Below are 19190 nucleotides of genomic sequence, written 5' to 3'. Positions count from 1 at the left end.
AAATCAGACCAACTAGTTCGTACGACCTGTAGGGTTTAACCGATACCAGAAAAAAGCCTCGACATTTAGTTCGTCGTGAGCCTTGACATTTAGTTCTCGCTCACGATGATCGCAAGGATGAACCCCATGAGACAAGTTGCACACGCCATGACCATACATGACTCTGGATAGCGTTGGATCAATCAACAAGAGCATCGCTGACGCCTCTTGGCGTAATTCTCACCCAAAACCGAAAGGTGGATGAAACTGGAATCTAAAAAGTTAATTGGTATGAACCACCGTGCCCTGATCCGATCCATCCATTACCTATCCAGATTTTGCTCCCTTTAATTTAAGTTCTGGGTGAGGCCACGCTTGGGTTTTCTACTCTATGCCTGCGTTTAATAATACTCCCACCAAGTATTCAAAAGCTCCCAAACAACAAAATTTCCGGATCAAGTACATCTATGACATGAAACAAGCCGCGAGTGGAAAAAAGCAGGCTGGCATGGAAATTTACGCAAAAGAGTCGCCTGGGCATGGTTATTGAACTGGTATTGAGGTTCCCTCAAGAAGTATTACCGGTTTAATTGTTCTTCCTCACAAAAGAAGCATAATTGACCTATGATAACAGTCTGTTTTCATCTTTGATTATTTCCTCCCGTGTCCGCACGGCCCCAAGCCCCATTTTCACATTCCATCATCTCTTTGATGCAATAAGCTCGTTTTCTCCACTTTCAGAAATGAAAAGCAGTTTCAAAACCAGACAAGAAATGACTACAACGATCAGATAAGAATAACGCTGCAAAGATATCGCAGATAAACATAACAGTGAACAAAGCCGGATGTATGTGCTCAAGGTTTCCAAAAACCACGCGACGAAAGGGGAGAAAAACTCCAGTTTTATAAAACTACCAATCGTTTGTAAATGACTCTTGTCTCCCTTTAGCAGTGCAGTACCCACAATCACTTCGCCAACATCATCCTGACGAATTCCTCATAGTTCACTTGACCATCACCATCAACATCGGCTTCACGAATCATCTCCTCCACCTCCTCATCGGTAAGCTTTTCTCCGAGATTAGTCATGACATGTCGGAGCTGCACAATAAAGAACAATGTCATAAATGCAGTAATCTCATTTCCCTTCTGGAAATTGGTTGTGGTTGCTGGTTCTGAAAATAACCAAGAAGAAGATGCTAGCACTCATAGATGAAGTTTACCTCCGCAGCAGAAATGAAACCATTTTGATCTTTATCAAAGACCTTGAAAGCTTCTTTGAGCTCCTCCTCAGAATCAGTATCCTTCAAGATGTAAATGCCAAATGAAGCAATAGCAGAAATATTGTCAATGTAAGAGGATATGATGGACTAACAATTGCAGAGTCCCCTTCTTAGAATTGAAAATCAACTGAAGAACACGGATTCGTCTTGCTTTGCAGACTGCACGCTTTAACTGACAAATGACACATCACACATGCGTATCTTTCATGAGAGACTGAAAGGTCTAAAAGGAAAATACTCTAGTACTCCAGGATTGTCTCTACAGAGTTTGATAACAGGATTTCCCTCAATACTGAGGCAGGAAGTAATACTATCTGCAATTAGAATTTCAGTAAAACAGGGAGAGAACACACGAAACTACAGTCACGGTGTACCCACAGCCATCTCAGATCCTCAAGTACCACTTTTGATGAGATCCATTCATTTTATTTTTTTGTTAATTTTAGCTTTGGCGGAGGGTTTCCCAGACCTTCAAGAAAGTTTTCCAATTCCCCACGCCCCCAGACCAAAAAATATAGAAAAAAAAAATTCCACCAAATACCACGCCTGGTGGTGCTGGAATTCATTGTTAGCACAAAAACAGGGAGGAAAACATCAGGGTCACTGATGCTACAATAATTGGACACTAAGATGTGAAGCAAATAATAAGGCTTAAGGCTCCAATGCTGGTTTGCAACCTTTGGCAAAACATACAAACATTCAAAGGCCTCCAAAGTCCACAACTAAAACACTACACGTGGCACTTAAACTGACCTTCATTTTCCGGGCCATCAAATTCAGAAATTCAGGGAAATCAATTGTGCCATTTTGATCAGCATCAACTTCGTTGATCATATCTCGTAATTCAGCTTCTGTGGGATTTTGGCCCAGAGATCTCATAACTGTCCCTAACTCTTTGGTAGTGATGCAGCCTATACAAACAAGAAGTTAGGATGAGAGAGGAAAATAAATCAAAGCTATAGTGATGCACATGTGACGTGTCTATCATATTGCATAAAACATTTTCTATAGGCAAATCAAAGTTACGGGGAAGGAAAAAAATCAGTAAATCACAACAGAAAACTGTATATTTCAGTAAATTTTGAGCAAAGTGACACGCTCGCAGCCCTGCATGGACACAATTAAATATAGGGTATAGCAGAAGAAGTAAAGGTCGCAAAACAAAACATTAATTTTAATCATCAAGTAGTATAAACATTTCGCAGCATAACCTTAGTTTACATTGTCGACCAATTCAGAATGAGGGTGATCTCTTTCATGACAAGTGGACATTGGAAAAGAGCAAGATGTCCAAAAAGGAGGATGGTCGACAAGTGAAAGCTCAAGGGTTCCCCAAAATGCCCGGAGGGATGACGACAATGCGGAAAAAAAGCAGACGATTTACTACACTTCCGCTATTCTTACTCAAGCAGGAGGCAGTTCCACCTCAAGAGGTACAATTTGAAGGGATGGATCATATTTTTAGGTTTCAGCCACAAATTCAGAAGTTTCTACGTCTGTGGCTTATTGGAGATCAGGAACTCTAGGCCTCTATGGGGCTCATTCCCTCACACAACTCGCACCCTCTAGTCTTTGGAGAAAGGCAGTGAAATGACGCAAACGGCACATTTGGACTTCCACTGATTTTACTTGCATATTAACAAGATCATTCAAACTTCACTTCTGAGTTACCAGGCTCGCTCCACCCATCACATTCACCATATCGCAACAAGACACGGCACAAAATGCAAATCAAATCGTCCTGCACTATGTTTGAGCCCAAAAGTCGAACATAACCTTCATAATTAGGGAAAAGAAGAAAACTTAAGGCCAATCCCTGCTACCCATAATCACTTCAAACCCATACGAAAGCGAAGAGAAAGAAAAAGAGGAGACTTCAACTGATGACTGCGCAGGTAATCATCCAAACAGCAAATCCAAACTTCCCCAATCGCACGACAAGAGCAGAGGAGAGTCCCAAACTCAAAATCAAACGAGCGCGAGCGCACTGCTTTTCGAATGGCGTATAATGCAAAGAGGACCGAGGAATCTCTGGGCACAAGGTGCGAAGTCAGTAGAGATAGAGAACGGGAGTACCATCGCCGTCCTTGTCGAAGAGGCTGAAGGCTTCTTTGAACTCGGCGATCTGCTCTTCCGTCAGCTGCTCCGCCATCGCAGTGCTCGATCTGAGATTGCGCGTTTGGGCTCCGGGTTTTGGTCGAAGGATTGGAGTAAAGGACGGGTTGTTAACTTTTTAAATTCAGACTCTCCGCTTGACTCCAGAGCAATAAGCTTTTGAATTTTAGCCCTTGGAAGAAGAGAAAATCACGAAAATACCAAAAAGTTTCGCCCGACGGAGGGGGTCGTCCGGCGGTGGTCATTGGTCAGATTAGTAAGTTGGTAAGAACTAGATTAGTTCTAATTAATTAGATTTAAATGGGTAAAGCCAAACCGTACACAACGTCCTAGAAGACAATATGCCGCGAGAGAACTTCCCATCCAAAGAAGTAATCCTCCGTTCGTTTCGCGAAAAATATAATATTTTTTGAAAAATCAATTTTTTAAGAAAATACCAATATATTTTGGTATTTAGTTGAGGTATAAAAATAAATTTAAAATATTTTAATTCACTTATTGAGAAAATTTTATTTTGATTTTTCGCGTCATTATTTGATCGAAAATTACTGGCGTGGACGCCGACTATCTTAATATAACCTATGCTAAGGTAGAGAATTTCTATAAATATCAAAAATATTTGAGCTTCTTAATAGTTTTTATTCTTTTGTTCTTTTCTTTTTTTTTTCTTTTTATTCTACCTCCGCCACCACAACCGGCGGCAACGACCACAGGGGAGCTTGAGGCTCGCTAGCCTGGGCCGTCAGCAATCAAGGACACCTGACCGAGGAAGAAAGAAAAAAAAACAAATAATACATAATAAAAATTTAAAAAATCGTTCATTTTTTTTAAAATAATTAAAAAGAAAATGAAAGTGAAGAAGTGAAGAGAGGAAAAACGAAGCAAAATGATTTTCTCTTTTTAACTTTTGAAGATATTTTTTTCATTGACGGAAAAACATTTTTCTTGACTCATTTGTTCTCCGAACGCTCGAAAATCCAAAAAAAAAAAAAGTCTAATCAACCTGATTTATGGGAGCGAACTCATCCGCAGTCGGTCCAAGGTATGCCATTCGGACTATAAAATTCTGTGGTGACAAACACTGGGATCACTTCCCCACCTGTGTACCTTTGTAAAGATAGGGTCGAATTAGAGTCGGGTAATCGAACGCACAGGCGAATTGAGTTGCTGAGGTTCGTTATCTCTCGAAAGTAGCTCATTTTGCCGCCTCCGAACTTCACGCAGCACGCCAAGCTATGACATCGTCTTGTAATTCTGCTTTTGTTACTTCTTTCGGGTCGCAGTAGTATCGGTCTCTAAGAGAGCTCGGTCATAGCGTAAGGTCTGAGTAGTTACTAGCGAAGTCATAAAAATGATCGATTGCCCAACACATCTGTTGGACCCAAGCACAAGAGAAACAGGAGCAGGGGGATAGACTAGGATTGTAAAGCATGTTATTCTCTTCTCCGCATCTCAACTTCACAGTCAATCTCGGGTGGAGAGTTCGAAGAATTGGGGGGAAAAACTCGCTCTCTCGGCTTGCGCATTCCATGCGCAAGCGGAGAGCAAAATGGTTAAGAGTCACGGGACAAAAAGTTTACTCGGCTAACTTGCAGCAAAAGGAAGGATGAATGTATAGCGGCTTCGTCCGACATGGCCTCACGAGACTTTATAGTTGTCCTCAACAGCTAAGGCCGCTGCTCTGTACCAGGAAGCTGCGGCCATGGCCCCGGGGTCTGGGACAGACGAGAGGATATCTTCAGAGACATAGCTTGAACGACCAGCCTGCAAACAATTTGCACGCATGATGTTCTGTATGTGTATTGTATCACAAGCAAGAAGAAGTAATCTCTTAGTAGGCTTCTTGTTAGATTGATCTTGGTACTTAGATTTACTCTTTAGTTAACTTCGATTCTGACGGATGGGAAAGTCGAGTTCCTTTTCCGACTTCTAAGTTGCAGAACTCGATTTTTAACAATTAACTGGAAATGAACAAGGACTGGGAGGGATGTCACATTGTTGAGATTACCACAATCCTGTCTCTTTTTACCTTTTGCATGAAAAGCATTTGCACTAGGAAAATCCTTACTTCACATATCTGTTTATGAGTTCGTTCTTTGCTTCAAATTCGGATGAAATAAGGAGGTTCTACATGCATCATTCATAGAAGGTCACCTGAGCCTGCATGTGCTTCGTTGACTCGGCTCCAGCCACTGCTGCTTCTGATGAGAGCACAAAAGCCGTGACAGGGTCATCCCCAGCGTCTAACCTCTGATAAGATAAACATGTTGATATCACATTTCAAGCCACGCAACCACCTCCAACTGTAAAAGATGATAAGTACCTCTTTGAGAACTTCCAATGCCGGGATAAGGGCATCTAATAGCGTGCGATAACCAGCACTAGCACCACCGTATCTACTGACTGCAGTGATGGCGGCTTCAAGTGCTTCGGCCCCTGTACAACAAAAGACTTGCTCAGTGATGATGCCATCACAATCGAATAATATGGCATAAGCGCGTCATCTCACATTGTTTCGCTGTAATATCCGCTTGGCTGTTTGCTTTCAAGTGTGCAGATGCTGCCTTGCACATTATGACATATCTGCCCAATTTAAAAGAAGAAAAACAGAGAGAGGGTAAACATGTGTGACTGAGAAGAAGAAACCAAAGACAACAAAGAAAAAAAAATTTTAATTAGTACATTATCCCACTGGTACCCCCCATGACTCTCCTGATTGATGAACCGATTTCGCTTATCGTTTCTGCAGCATCATTTAGAGGAAAACTGCCAAAGAGAATTAACATATCAAATCAGGAAAAAATCAATACAGTTTTGAGAAAGACAATAGCAAGAAAAAAAACAACGCACAGATCTTTGCAAACAGCTGCACTTAATCAGAGAAGAAACCGATCAAAGTACAATTTAGAGATGGAATTTTTCTAATAAACGAAAAAAAATGAAAAGGTGAGGTAGATAATCTAACCATTGCAGAAATATTGGTGATTATAAAAGAAAGGAGGTGTATATTGGATCTTCATAAATCAATGGAGAAAGAAAAGGAACAGAAACAGCAGAGATGTGTCACACAGAACAAATGTAACCCAAATTAAAAACTCTGTTGTGGGTAAAAGATGAATTCTTCATATAGCACCAGGAATCAAGGCGGCAAATGGAGAAAGATGACATTTACAAGAAAACCTTCCTAAGTCAATGTCAACATACAACTGCAATATAAAGGGGTGGGTTTGGAACCCTCTAGGACGGGGGGAAATGAGTTTAAGATATAGCCGACAGCAAGAACCTGTCCAACATAAGATGACCATCACGAGGTTACCTTATCATATGAGCAATACTAGCTTTGGCAGCAACAACAACAAACAGGTCAATTTATTTCCTTGACAACGTCTCCTCAAATTACAGTATCAAAATTATGCAGTAAGCTAGACCATAGAATAATAGAGAAGACTCACTGCTTTTTCATATCATCCAGGACAGCTGTTGCGCCTTTATACATCTATAGAGGATGAATAACATATGTGAACCATATGAGGAAGAATGAAGCAACAAATGGAGAGTAGGAAAGGAACTCACAGTTGATCCACAGTCACCATCGCCAACTCTGGCATCCCATTCATTCAAACTGTCGGTCAACCCAATAATTGCATTTGATGCTGATTCCACAGCCATTTCAAGAAGAAAGCCTTGCTGAGTTAAATTTAGTGGCCGACATAATGACTACAAAAATTAATCAATCACATAAAGTCAGGTTAAAATGCTATGCTAACCAAGTCACACGCAACAAAAATCAGTGTAAGTTCAAAGCAGCACAGCAAATGACTATGTTCTATAGCCTTAAATGTCATGGATTCGGGATTTGAACTGCTCATATGACTTAATAAATAAGCACAATCAATCAAATAGGACAAGGAGCTAGATAATCTTTGTAGGCCACTGCATCCACCTATTATTATAGTCTCTCCAGTTTGATTCCAAGGTTCCTTATTTGCTTTTGTTTAAGCTTTCTTTTATATGATAATATATTCTACCAATTCCATGGACCAATGTATCTCTTTGCGATCCCAATAAAGCTATGAGGAACTGTAAATTGTAAAAGCCCATATTTGTGGCAGTCATCTTCTGTATTTTCTTCATTAACAGGATCTTATTTAAAGATTAAGCCAGCTAACCTCAGTCCTCAGTTATATCTGTAAAAGCAAGGAGAAACTGGTCTAGACATTTATCCAGCATTATCTACAGGCAAGTTCAAGTTTCCAAGAATTGGAGCATGCCGACTAAGGATCTAAAGTCGGGAAGGCCCAATGGCCCATATTTTAGCTCTCCTAGACTTTCAATATTTAACCCCAGTAATGAAAGTACTTCATGCATGGACATAAGTCATGAAAATTTTCCTGACTTAAATAGACAATTTACTTAGAAATTTCTCTGTGTCTCTCATACAAAAGCATGCAGAAAATTTTGCTTTGCACACACCTCATCACTCTTTGTCGAACGAGACAATGGCATTGCGATAGGAATTTTTGCAGGAGGGCGATTACCTGCAAGTAAAAGTAAGTAATTGATATGATTTCAGATGCTTCACTTGAAACTATGGAATACACATGCAAAAACCGGCATGGATTTATCCAGCCATTGCAGCATATAGACCATCAACCAAATATATCAGCCAAACAATTTAAACAGTGTAACAGAACATTCAAGATAGTTCTGATATCAATACTTACCATCAACAGCAACAGGCCAATAAGGAGCCTTAGTGGCAGCATCCAGATGTTGCAGAATTGATTCATCAGATTTCATGATCGTAATGGAGAAACCTGATAAAAGGAGACGATAATAAATTGTGCATAGCTGAGAAGAAACTTCTTGCCACAGTACCCAAACACCAACCTGCCATGTCAAGAGAAGTCATAAAAGATCCCGTATAAACTCTATCAACAGCCAATCCATGTTCAAGCTGCAGCTTAGGAACTGCTTTTCCCGCAGCAATCATTAACTCCATCACAGGGGTAGCACCTAACCTGCATGGTTTATGATACAAGTAAAGTTGGATCTTTCATCGTGGAAAAGGAGCACCTCTTGGGCTAATGATCAATATGGAGTGACTGATAATCTCATCAGTTGTGAAAGATTGAGCGAATGAATCAGGTTTACTTCAAAAGCTACTAACTTCCAGAAACTGCTACGGTGCGACCTCCATCCCTCCATTCCTGTCCCGTCCTTCATTTGTCACTAAGCACTTACATACACAGATTCCTAAGTACTTTACCTCTAGGATTTTACCTAGTTCTGTTTGGTACTGATTAAGACATGATGCAGCATGGCATGTTGTGGCATTGCTTTGGGATATTTCTTTCTAATAAGACTCCACAAAGATAAATCCAGATAAAATGCACCAAATATACTGCCCTTTCTAGTTCTTAATGTGCGCCAAATTTCCAATATAACTGCCGAGTCCAAACTCTTCAATAAAATAAAGATCCGTAGATATAAACTCTGCCGTCAGGTAACATATCATTACACGTACTACGTTCTAAAGCATCAACAAGAGGTACGACTCACATTAGTCTAAGATCAACCTACCTTTCTACGCACCGTGATGGATGGAAAAAAAATCCACCAGCCAGGTTCAAGATTTTCCCGGAAATTTTTCTTAAGTGACTGGCTTCACTAGAAGTAGCACCTTTTATCCCAGCTTCAAGGCATAAAAAAGTTTCCTAATCCTCAGAAATTGGTCCAAAGCAACAGAAATAACATTTTGTTTCATCATCCTCTAAAACTCAGAAGACAATGCCCTACTCCTTAATAATTTCTCGTCATCAACACATATCAGTATCATATCCTCAACTTTCACATAAGCTGCCTTTAAAGTTGACATCCTGTCTAATTGGTCTTCCATCAATCCACAATAGATTAAACATAAGAAGAGAAGAAAAGAAATTCCTGGACTTACCCATTGACCATGAGTACCACTCTATTTCCTCGTGTGATAGGAACATAGCCAGTTTCCTGCAAGTATGTCAAGCAGCCATAAGCTTAGCGCAATATACGTGCATTTATACATCGAAGTCAAAATACTTACTAAATGCTAGGATAAAAAGATAGATCTTTTAAGCATCAAACAAATGACCTCTAATATAATAATTCTCCCAGGAATTCAAGGTAGGAAAGAAAAAATAAACAATGTGCTTATGAACGCATAACATGGAGAAACAACTTAATCAGTGAGGAAATTCAGAGTAGAAAGATCTACCTACAGTAATTGTGAACTGCCAAGGATCAGACATACCGTAGATAATATCTCCTGAAGCACATGAGAAATTATAACATCCACTGGCTGAAGATCAGTCACAGCAGCACCTGGTTCTCCATGCTGAAACAAGTATATGTTTACTAATTAATCATAAAAATCGCAATAAATAAATAAATAAATAAGAGGATCTCAAACAAATTCTGATGAAAGTGAAGCCTAATGACTATAGAAGCCTCAAACGGGTAAAAGGGCACCGTAAGCAATACACTCCTGAAATAGTCCGTTAGAGTATTAGCAAGTTGGGGTATAAATGTAATGTTGGGATATAAGTGTAATTGTACTAGGCTTAATCTTGAGCCTATAAGTACTTCTCTTATTCTCGTAAATAAAATAATCACTCTTTTATCATTAACATGATATCAGAGCCCAAAATCAAAACGTAAACCCTAGAAGCAGAACAGCCTCTGCAAATCTCACCGGTGACTCAAGATCGGCGTCGCCTAGGCTCCGGCGACCTCGCCAAGAGTCGCCCAGGTCCCGGCAGCCTCCCGGCGACCTTGCCCAGCGTCGCCTAGGCTCCGGCAACGTCGCCAAGAGTCGCCCAGGTCCCGGCGGCCTCCCGGCAACCTCGCCCCGAGTCGCCCGGTCCCGACAACCTCGCCCGGGCGTCACCTAGGCTCCGGCAACCTCTCCCAGTGTCGCCCAAGGTCAGGCGATTTGATTTCGGGGTCGCACACTACTAGCTAGTGTTGCTGAAAGTCATCTAGGTCAGAAAAACCTAGAAATCAGTGTTGTCGAACTTGATTTTCCTTGCCTCAGACCTCTCCATGTGTTGATTCCTCACGAACGATTGTACTTTAGGGAGTTTCTGAGGCTTACTGTTATGTAGATTGAATGAATGGTGTTTGTTGATTTGGTTGAATGATTTGTGGAAGAGATCCGTTGAAGTGAGCTGTGTTTGCTGTTTTTTGGCTAAATCTACTAATCTGTGGAAGTGAATCTTTGTGTTAGAAGTGGGAGTGAGTTGAAGTTGATAATGTTTTTGGCTGAATTGATGATAGTGTGAGTGAAGTTGGAGTGGCTGCTGGGATCGTTGAACATGGTACTGGATTTGACTGAATTTGGAGTTCCGCGATGTCAGAAGTGTGAATATTGTGTCTGAATTTGAAGTAATATTTGTGGATACTCGAAGAAGTAGTATAGTAAGTGGTGTGTTTTACTTGATTGCATACGGGTCAAGTTTCTAGTGATCGTTGATTAATAGTTTGTGAGGATGTCTACTAGTTCATCTAGTTCTCCATCAATTGTTTCGGGGTTGGGCCCCTCTAGTGCTTCTTCGAGTTCGGTATCTTTTGGTCCATATTATAGTATGACAAATTTACACAATACCTTGGTTAAGTTGGACGGTACCAACTACCCTTCTTGGTCGATGGCTCTTTCAACTTTTATTTATTCTAATCGCCGATCTAGATGGCTTGAAGAAGAACCACCTATAGATTCGGATAGTCTAGAAGAATGAAAGTACGTAGATGCCACTTTGCGTACACTTTTATGGGGAAGTATGGCTGAATCTGTTCATCATCTTTTCATGAATTGCACTACAGCACGTGAGGTATGGACAAAGTGTGCTTTATTGTATTCGCGACAGAATAACATGAGTCGGGTTTGTGATATGTGAGGTTTTATTTGAAGCCAAAATTGGTGATGCTGGTCCAGCGTAACATTATGCTCATTTTGCATCTTTGTATCGGCGCCTCAAGTCTTATTTTCCACCTGCTACCACAGTTACTCAGATGCAGCAACGAGAAGCGGACATGATAACCGTGCTCTTTTTTTGTAGTCTTGGTCCGGATCACAGTGCTCTTCGTCAACAGATTACCTCTCAAAGCACTCTTCCTTCTATTGAAGAAGTGTATTCTCGAGTTGCTCGTTACACTTCCAGTTCTAAGACTTCACCAATTTCAGACAGTAGTGCTATGGTGGCTCATGGAGGTCAAGGGACTCGTGGCCGTATTAGTAGTCGTGGACATTGGAATTCGGATAGTTCTTATCGTGGTCGTGGTCGTGGTTTTCAAGGTCGAGGTGCTGTTCGCGGTGGTGGTATTAATACTTCTAGAGGAGCTCGTGGTGGTGGTCGAGCGAACCGCTTTTGTACTCATTGCCGCCTTTCCGGGCACACTATTGATTATTGTTATGATCTCCATCTAGAGTCAAGGGGTCTACATGCTTCTATTGATACCAAACCTTCCTCTGGATTCTCTTCTAAAGAGGGTACGGTACACTTAACTCGTGCAGAATATGATGGGTTGGTCGGAGCACGACAAAGTGAGAGTGGTGTTGTCTCCGGTCCCACTGCTACTTTAGCACAACGGGATGATCCTACCTGTCTCTTGTCCAGTACAGCTCCTCCTCGTTCTTAGGTTATTGATTCAGGAGCCACTCATCATATGACTGGTGATTCTCGTCTTTTCACATCCACTTCATCCATTTCTTCTACATCAATCACCTTAGCAAATGGTTCTCATTCTAAAGTAACTGTACAAAGTTGTGTATCATTGAGTTCTTCCGTCTCCTTACCCTTTGTTTATCATATTCCACATTTTCCTTATAATCTATTATCGCTTAGTTCTATTACTCGTGATCTTGATTGCAATATTATCTTTTCTTCGTCTTCGTGTGTTCTTCAAGATCGGAAGACCGGACGCCGAATAGGTGGTGGGCGTGAAGTTGGTGGATTGTACATCCTAGACCCCGAGATTATTGTTGCTGCTATAACAATTCGTAATAAAGTCGTGGATGATACTTACCGATTACATTGTCGCCTTGGTCATCCATCGCCAGACGTACTCCGACGTTTTCATTTCGTGTCTAGTTCGGGTCTTCGCTTTAATTGTGAAACGTGTCGGTTGGGCAAACACCATCGTGAGTCTCTCTCCTCGTGTTTTTGGTCGTGCTTCACATCCATTCAAGTTAGTTCACTCCGATGTATGGGGCCCTAGTCAAGAGTCTTCATTTGGTCTTCGCTATTTTGTCACTTTTATTGATAATTGTACTCGTACAACTTGGTTTTTCATTCTTTCGCGCCGTTCTATAATGAAATCCGTACTCAGCATGATTGTTCTATTAAGTGTTTGCGTCATGACAATGCTCGTGAGTATTTTTCCTCTTCTACCTTCATTCCGTTTTTGAAATCTCATGGTATTTTACATCAGAGTTCTTGCGCTCACACTCCGCAACAAAATGGAGTTGCTGAACGTAAGAATCGTCATTTGTTGGATGTTGCTCGCCGTCTATTACTTCACACTCATATGCCTAAATCATTCTGGAGTTATGCTCTACTTACAGCATGTCATCTTATTAATCGTCTTCCGTCCTCCATGTTGAAAGGAGCTATTCCTTATGCTCTTCTTCATCCCGATCGTCCTTTATGGTTTGTTCGCCCTCGTATCTTTGGTCAAGTCTGTTTTGTTCATTCTTTGTCTCCCGAATTGGATAAATTATCTCCTCGTGCAGAAAAATGTATATTCGTGGGCTACTCCCGTACTCAAAAAGGATATGTCTATTATAATCCTACTCGTCGTCGGGAGTATGTTTCTGTTGATGTGACTTTCTTTGAGGATCAACCATTTTTTGGCGATGCTCATCCTCAAGCACCATTAACCATGGATCTTCCGCCACCATATGCACCTACTTCTCAACCGGAGCCACCGTCCATTACTCCCGATGCTGCTCCATTGGATCCAAGCTCATCATCACCGACTCCTCTTCAAGTTTATACACGCGGTCCTCGCTCTATTTGGGGTTGTAACTCTCCACCAGCAAGCGCCCCACCATCACCACCTCCAATCCAGGCTTCTGATCCTCCTCCACAATCTCCCGCCAGTTCGCCTATTGCTCATCGTACTCGGTCTATCCTCTTTCTAACTTGTGTCTTATCATAACTTGAGTCCTCGGATGTCCGCCTTCGTGTTGTCCCTTGCATCCGTATCAGTGCCAAATAGTGTGCGGGAAGCTTTGACCCATCCCGGTTCGACTCGTGCTATGGAAAAGGAGATGGCTGCATTATATCGTAATAACACTTGGGAGCCGGTTTCGTTACCGCCTAATAAACAATTGGTGGGTTGTTGTTGGGTCTTCGCTGTCAAACACAATCCGGATGGTTCGGTTGAGCGCTTAAAAGCACGTCTTGTGGCCAAGGGCTATACTCGGACTTATGGTATTGACTATGATGAGACATTTTCTCCAAGAACTAAAATTCCTTCTATTTGTATCGTTATTTCATTAGTCGCTCGATCACAGTGGACTCTTTATCGCCTTGATGTCAAAAATGCATTCCTTCATGGTGATCTTCACGAGAAAGTATATATGGAGCAACCACCTGGGTTTGTTGCTCGGGGGGAGAAGGTGTGCGGGTTACGAAAAGCTCTCTATGGTCTTAAGCAATCTCCTCGTGCATGGTTTGGTCGTTTCAATGATGCGGTTGTCTCTTTTAGCATGCATCGATGCAGTGTGGATCACTCGAGATTTAGTATGTCATCTTTACAAGGATGTGTTATTCTTGTTGTTTATGTTGATGATATCATTGTCACAGGAAGTGATGTTGAAGGTATACAACGACTCAAGCAATTTCTACAGGAGGAGTTTAGCACTAAAGATCTAGGGTGTCTTCGATATTTTCTTGGCATCGAAGTTGCATATGCTAATGGTAGTATTGCTCTCTCCCAACGAAAATATACTCTTGATATTCTTAAGGAGGTCGGTTTACATGATGCTAAATCCGGTGACACACCTATGGATCCTGGAGTAAGACTTGATAATGAACACGGAGAACTTCTTCGTGATCCGAGAAAGTATCGCCGGTTAGTGGGCAAGTTAAACTATCTTACCATTACTCGTCCGGATATTTCATTTGTTTGTTAGTGTGGTAAGTCAATTTATGAGCTCTCCTCGATCTTGCTCATTGGCAAGCCGCACTACAAATTGTTCGATATTTAAAGGGAGCTCCAGGTCAAGGACTTGTGTTTCATAATCGTGGTCATCTTCCTATATCCGGTTATTCTAATCCCGAGTCCTTGGAGGTGAGGATATTCCGATGCAGATTGGGCTGGTTGCCCTATGGATCGCAGATCTACTTCGGGATACCGAGTATTTCTTGGTGGTAATCTTGTGTCATGGAAAAGTAAGAAGCGATCTGTTATTTCCCGATCAAGTGCGGAGGCCGAGTATCGTGCTATGGCTAATGTTACAGGTGAACTCCAATGGGTTCGTATGTTTTTAGCTAAGATTGGATTGCCTATGATTGGATCATCTACTCTCTGTTGTGATAATCTATCGGCCATTCATATTGCTAGCAATCCAGTGTTTCATGAGCGAACAAAGCATATAAAAGTGGATTGTCATTTTGTTCGAGAAAAGGCGAACAATGGAGACATACGATTGGTGCATACATGTTCTGAAGAGCAACTAGCGTACATTTTCACAAAGCCTCTTCGATGTGGAAGAGTTTCATATATTTGTCATAAGTTAGGTTTTTTTGATATGTACACTCCAACTTGAGGGGGAGTGTTAGAGTATTAGCAAGTTGGGGTATAAATGTAATGTTGGGGTATAAGTGTAATTGTACTAGGCTCAATCTTAAGCCTATAAGTACTTCTCTTATTCTCAGAAATAAAATAATTACTCTTTTATCATTAACACGATCATTTGGAAGTTTATGTTAAATTTGAAGAATCAGAAGCGGTGAAAGATTGTACCATTAATATAATGTAGGAAAAACTGGCAAAGCCATATGCATTAAAATTGGCATAATAATACTTACAATCCCCGGACCAAGTTCCATCTTTTCTGGGCCCAAACGATCAGATGTAGCCGGACACGGAAGTGTGCAAACCGATAATGCAACGCCCATTGTTCCAATCACTTCAGATGCACGTTTAGCTTCTGCAGCAACATCAGGAAGAGACCGACCAGCGGCTGCGGCTGCTCCGGCAACCTATGTAGACAACATATCTTACAAATTAATTATCCTCAATTTGTTCGTCCAACTAGTAATAAGTGACCTCAGAAATTTTTATTAGTTCCTAGAGAATTTTACTGAGTTGGTGGACTCGCACAAAGAAGGGAGAACATTATCTTACAACATATCAACAGCTTATAAGAAGGCAAAAGACCCTGACAGAAAATTGGGGGGACATTAAAGAAAATATTTGACCTACTAATGTTCAAATTACTTTACTCGCAAAAACGCAATCAGGAAAGGAATAAACAGAGAACTCTCCTGTACTCTAGACTAGAGGGAATGAACAAGAAAAACACTCTCTGCTCGCTCTTTTATGCGACAACCAGCACTTCTTCACCTAATGGTGTGCAAACGGGCGAGTAAAGAAAGAGAAAAAGAGGGCCACAAGCCAGACACTACCTTATTCACAAGGATCGTCCCAGCCAAACCTCTCCGTCCTATTATGCCTCGCCGAGGAGGTAAAGCACAATCATCTCCAACAATCACAGTCTACAAAGATAACAAGATCGGTCTAAAAGGTTCAGCACTCTCCGAGCTATCAAATTTCGAAGTAATAGTTAGAGCAACTAAAATCACACCTCCACTTTATAACCTTCAGCTTTAGCTTGCTCAGCAGCCAAACCAAAGTTTAAGCGATCACCGGTGTAATTCTGTCCAGTCCCATGAGATATACAAGTGTGATTCTTATCTGTTGAAAGAACTATGTAGTCACTCTCATTTTAGTACTGGCAAAGTAAATTACCGTGACAATAAGAAGGCATCCCACGGGACCAGTTACGGCTCGGATGCCCTGTAATTGAATTATGGTGAACTGTATAAAACCACTGAGGCGGAAATATCTGTAATAAGAGATAAAGTGGAATATTTGCTAACTCGTCGAAAATGTGTATGTACAAATTGCATGTGTTCTCGCGCTCAAACACTGTCTTGAGATCAGCCAAATGACCCTCTACAGGGAAAGACTTCACAAGTACATCATCAATATACACCACCTCTACGATGTTGACAATAAAGTAATGGAAGATTAGGTTCCTCGCTCGCTGATAAGGCTGAACATTACCCACATATTACATCGGTCACCGAGGAGCTCCCCCTGTAGTGAATGTAGAAGACCCCGAATTTTTGGTCGCTGTTCGAAATAGTATATGGGTTGAGGAATTCCCATCTTTTCTAGAATCAGGAACAGGCTTCTCTCATATTAATGTTGGCTAGTTTCCTTGGCATAAGAAGACCAGCTTTTTCTAAAGCGGACCGTTGGGTTTTAGGTCCTCACAGATAAAGAGAAGAGCAGAGATAAACCACAGAATACTCAAAATATTATAACCCACACACTTCTTCCATGCCCCTCACTTACTGCTTGGGAGTACTGCCTAATGAAAGGAAGCTCCCTGTGAAAATTCCTCTGTATACAATTTCTCCACGGTAGAATTGCACAATCAGGAACAACGAAAGAAGCAAGAAAAGGAGGAGGAAAACGTACAGCTAGAATTGAATCAACAGGAGGAGATGCAAAAACATCTCCGCATATTGCTGCTGTAAGCATCCCTTCCCCAACATAACCAGCTTGTGCAGGTTCATGGCCGCTTCCACCCCCTATAAGTTACAACGTATCACATAATAACAGCTGGATAAGACCAGTCAAAAAAGTGGTTCAATTGTAAGAGAATACGAAAAATGTTTCCTGCTAGAAAAGTCAGACTTGATCAGCTGGACCCCAACAATGAAAACTAGCCAAACTCTTCGCTCTAAGGCGGTGCAAGGCTTGAAGGATTGGTACCGGCAGTTTAGCAAATAACATGCTGTACTATTACAAGAGAGATTACAACGCACCTGCATGTCCAGACCACATCAATTTATAACTAAACTAAAGGCAACGGTTCTCTATCTTAACAAATTAAAACAATAACCTTATCAAAAAGTCCAAATCATACAAAACACCCTGCTCACAGTCATAACTGGCAATTCTAAAACCACAAGAACCCAACGTTTCAAAAACAACGCAGTCCGCAACTACACGCACAGAGAGAGAAAAATCGACGATGCAGGAAGAGTCACGGGAAACAGACCAGAGATAACAGCAACTTTATCATGCGTTTCGCTCGAAACATCAGCTCGCAGCACAACCTTCACCTGAAACCGATGAGACCAAAAGCATCGGAACAAAATCGCAACTCTAGGTGCAATTCAAAACCAAAGGAGCAGGACAAAAAAAAAAAATTGGCGGAAACAAAAGGAAAACAGGCTAACGACGTGGCACCTGAGGAAAACCGTCCAGATACTGCAATCCAGGATAAGTTTCGACCAGACCTTCGATGAACTCGGTCACCACGTCTGCAACGGCGAGAGAGGCGAAGAGGAACTCAAAAATCGCGCAACGGAAATGACACGAAACAGAGCACGCAATGCGCGATCGCGTTTGCACGCAGAGCGTTTGCACGAAGGAGCCGACGAGCGCTCACCGTTCGGATCATTGATGAGCTTCTTCCCCTGGCAAGCCATCAGAGAGAGTGGCGATGGTTAAACCCTAACAGTAGGAACTGACACAACACCTGACGCAACGCGAACTCGAGCAGCTGACACACAGTGCGCGCGAGAGAGAGAGAGAGAGAGAGAGAGAGGAAAACTGGAGGAGGAAGGAATTTAAAGAGTGGTTGGAATTAGGTAGTGCGTCTCCCTTTTTATACATAGAGAGACTGAGAGAGATAGAGGGGATGGGTCTCACCTGACCTCGGTCTCTCCTGCTGGAGAAGATGACTTTAAATCGGTAGGTTGTCCGAAAAGGCAAAGGGCGCATTTTTTTTCTTTCCTTTTCTTTTATTTTGATACTTTACAGATTTGGATAAGTTTTTTTTTTTTTTTATGGAAAATTCCGACAACAGCCTAAAACCGAGAACCACCTGAAAAAAGAAAAAAACGTGGCAGGAACAGTCAGTCAGTCCATTGAATGGAATCCATTACCCGATGGTCGTCGTCAAATTCCGCTAAGAAATCTAAAGCCGACACTAATCTCGCCGATCAAAGGGTCCCATTCGAATTTGTCCATCTATACCCTTTAATCCACGTGAAATTAATTCATACATTGATTAGATTGTAAAAACACATCGTTTAAATTTTCTCTCTCCTAATTGGCTGACTAAGCCTCTCCAATCTCTTCGAAATTTATTTTACTTTGATGTCATCACTAGACGTTCTGCCGATCTTTTTATCTAATGAAAACTTTTGTTTTGACCAAAAAAAAATTTTCATCTAATTGGTTATTTGAGGAAACTAGATTGTAAATTAATTGAGGCGAGAACGCTAAGACACGATTAAGGAATGATTTCATTTTTCTCTTTTTGGGTTGGAATGGATAAGAACTCTAATGTGTTTTTGTGGAAAGGATGTTGTTCGAGAGATTAGGCTTCTAAGGATGTGAAAAGGAGAGAAGAGCTCCACGCACATACGATAAATCGGTAACTACTTAAGTAGATGGGTGTACAATGCCTCCTATTATCTATTGATGATTGCGCATAATAAGTTGTAAAATTCTGAAAATGCTGAC

At 41.4% G+C, this 19190-nt stretch overlaps 2 protein-coding genes and 1 long non-coding RNA gene across 4 annotated transcripts; 1 reads left to right on the top strand and 2 right to left on the bottom strand.

Moving 5' to 3' along the window:
- Nucleotides 1-653: 653 nt before the first annotated feature.
- On the bottom strand, nt 654-3511 carry LOC115748795 (calmodulin). 2 transcript variants are annotated; one of them, XR_007199159.1, is made up of 5 exons: nt 3339-3511; nt 2016-2173; nt 1203-1283; nt 850-1080; nt 654-788 (listed from the first exon to the last, which is right to left on the bottom strand). XR_007199159.1 is itself a non-coding variant. In XM_030685420.2 (4 exons), exons 1-4 carry the CDS (start codon nt 3412-3414, stop codon nt 946-948), a joined length of 450 nt encoding a protein of 149 aa, XP_030541280.1. In that variant the 5' UTR covers nt 3415-3511; the 3' UTR covers nt 654-945. The 2 variants fall into 2 exon arrangements, 1 of the variants encoding a protein (XP_030541280.1); XM_030685420.2 differs by having other exon boundaries at nt 654-1080.
- A 1284-nt stretch (nt 3512-4795) lies between these two features.
- LOC115748791 (putative 3,4-dihydroxy-2-butanone kinase) lies at nt 4796-18270 on the bottom strand. The gene is made up of 20 exons (XM_030685413.2): nt 18109-18270; nt 17907-17980; nt 17716-17779; nt 17130-17242; nt 16392-16439; nt 16228-16299; nt 16049-16138; nt 15449-15622; nt 9667-9750; nt 9331-9386; nt 8268-8398; nt 8102-8194; nt 7851-7915; nt 6951-7094; nt 6830-6873; nt 6060-6143; nt 5887-5960; nt 5701-5813; nt 5532-5627; nt 4796-5141 (listed from the first exon to the last, which is right to left on the bottom strand). The coding sequence occupies exons 1-20, from the start codon at nt 18146-18148 to the stop codon at nt 5016-5018; spliced, it is 1785 nt and encodes a 594-aa protein (XP_030541273.2). The 5' UTR covers nt 18149-18270; the 3' UTR covers nt 4796-5015.
- Nucleotides 16420-17040, top strand: LOC115748798. Its single transcript, XR_004016258.2, has 3 exons — nt 16420-16552; nt 16749-16753; nt 16915-17040. It is a non-coding gene; the product is annotated as an uncharacterized LOC115748798 (long non-coding RNA).
- Nucleotides 18271-19190: the final 920 nt, after the last annotated feature.

Source organism: Rhodamnia argentea, chromosome 1 (genome assembly GCF_020921035.1).
Source record: "Rhodamnia argentea isolate NSW1041297 chromosome 1, ASM2092103v1, whole genome shotgun sequence".
Taxonomy (NCBI): Eukaryota; Viridiplantae; Streptophyta; class Magnoliopsida; order Myrtales; family Myrtaceae; genus Rhodamnia; species Rhodamnia argentea.
The sequence above is the reverse complement of the archived record's forward strand: the minus strand, read 5'-3'. Positions and strand labels throughout refer to the sequence as shown.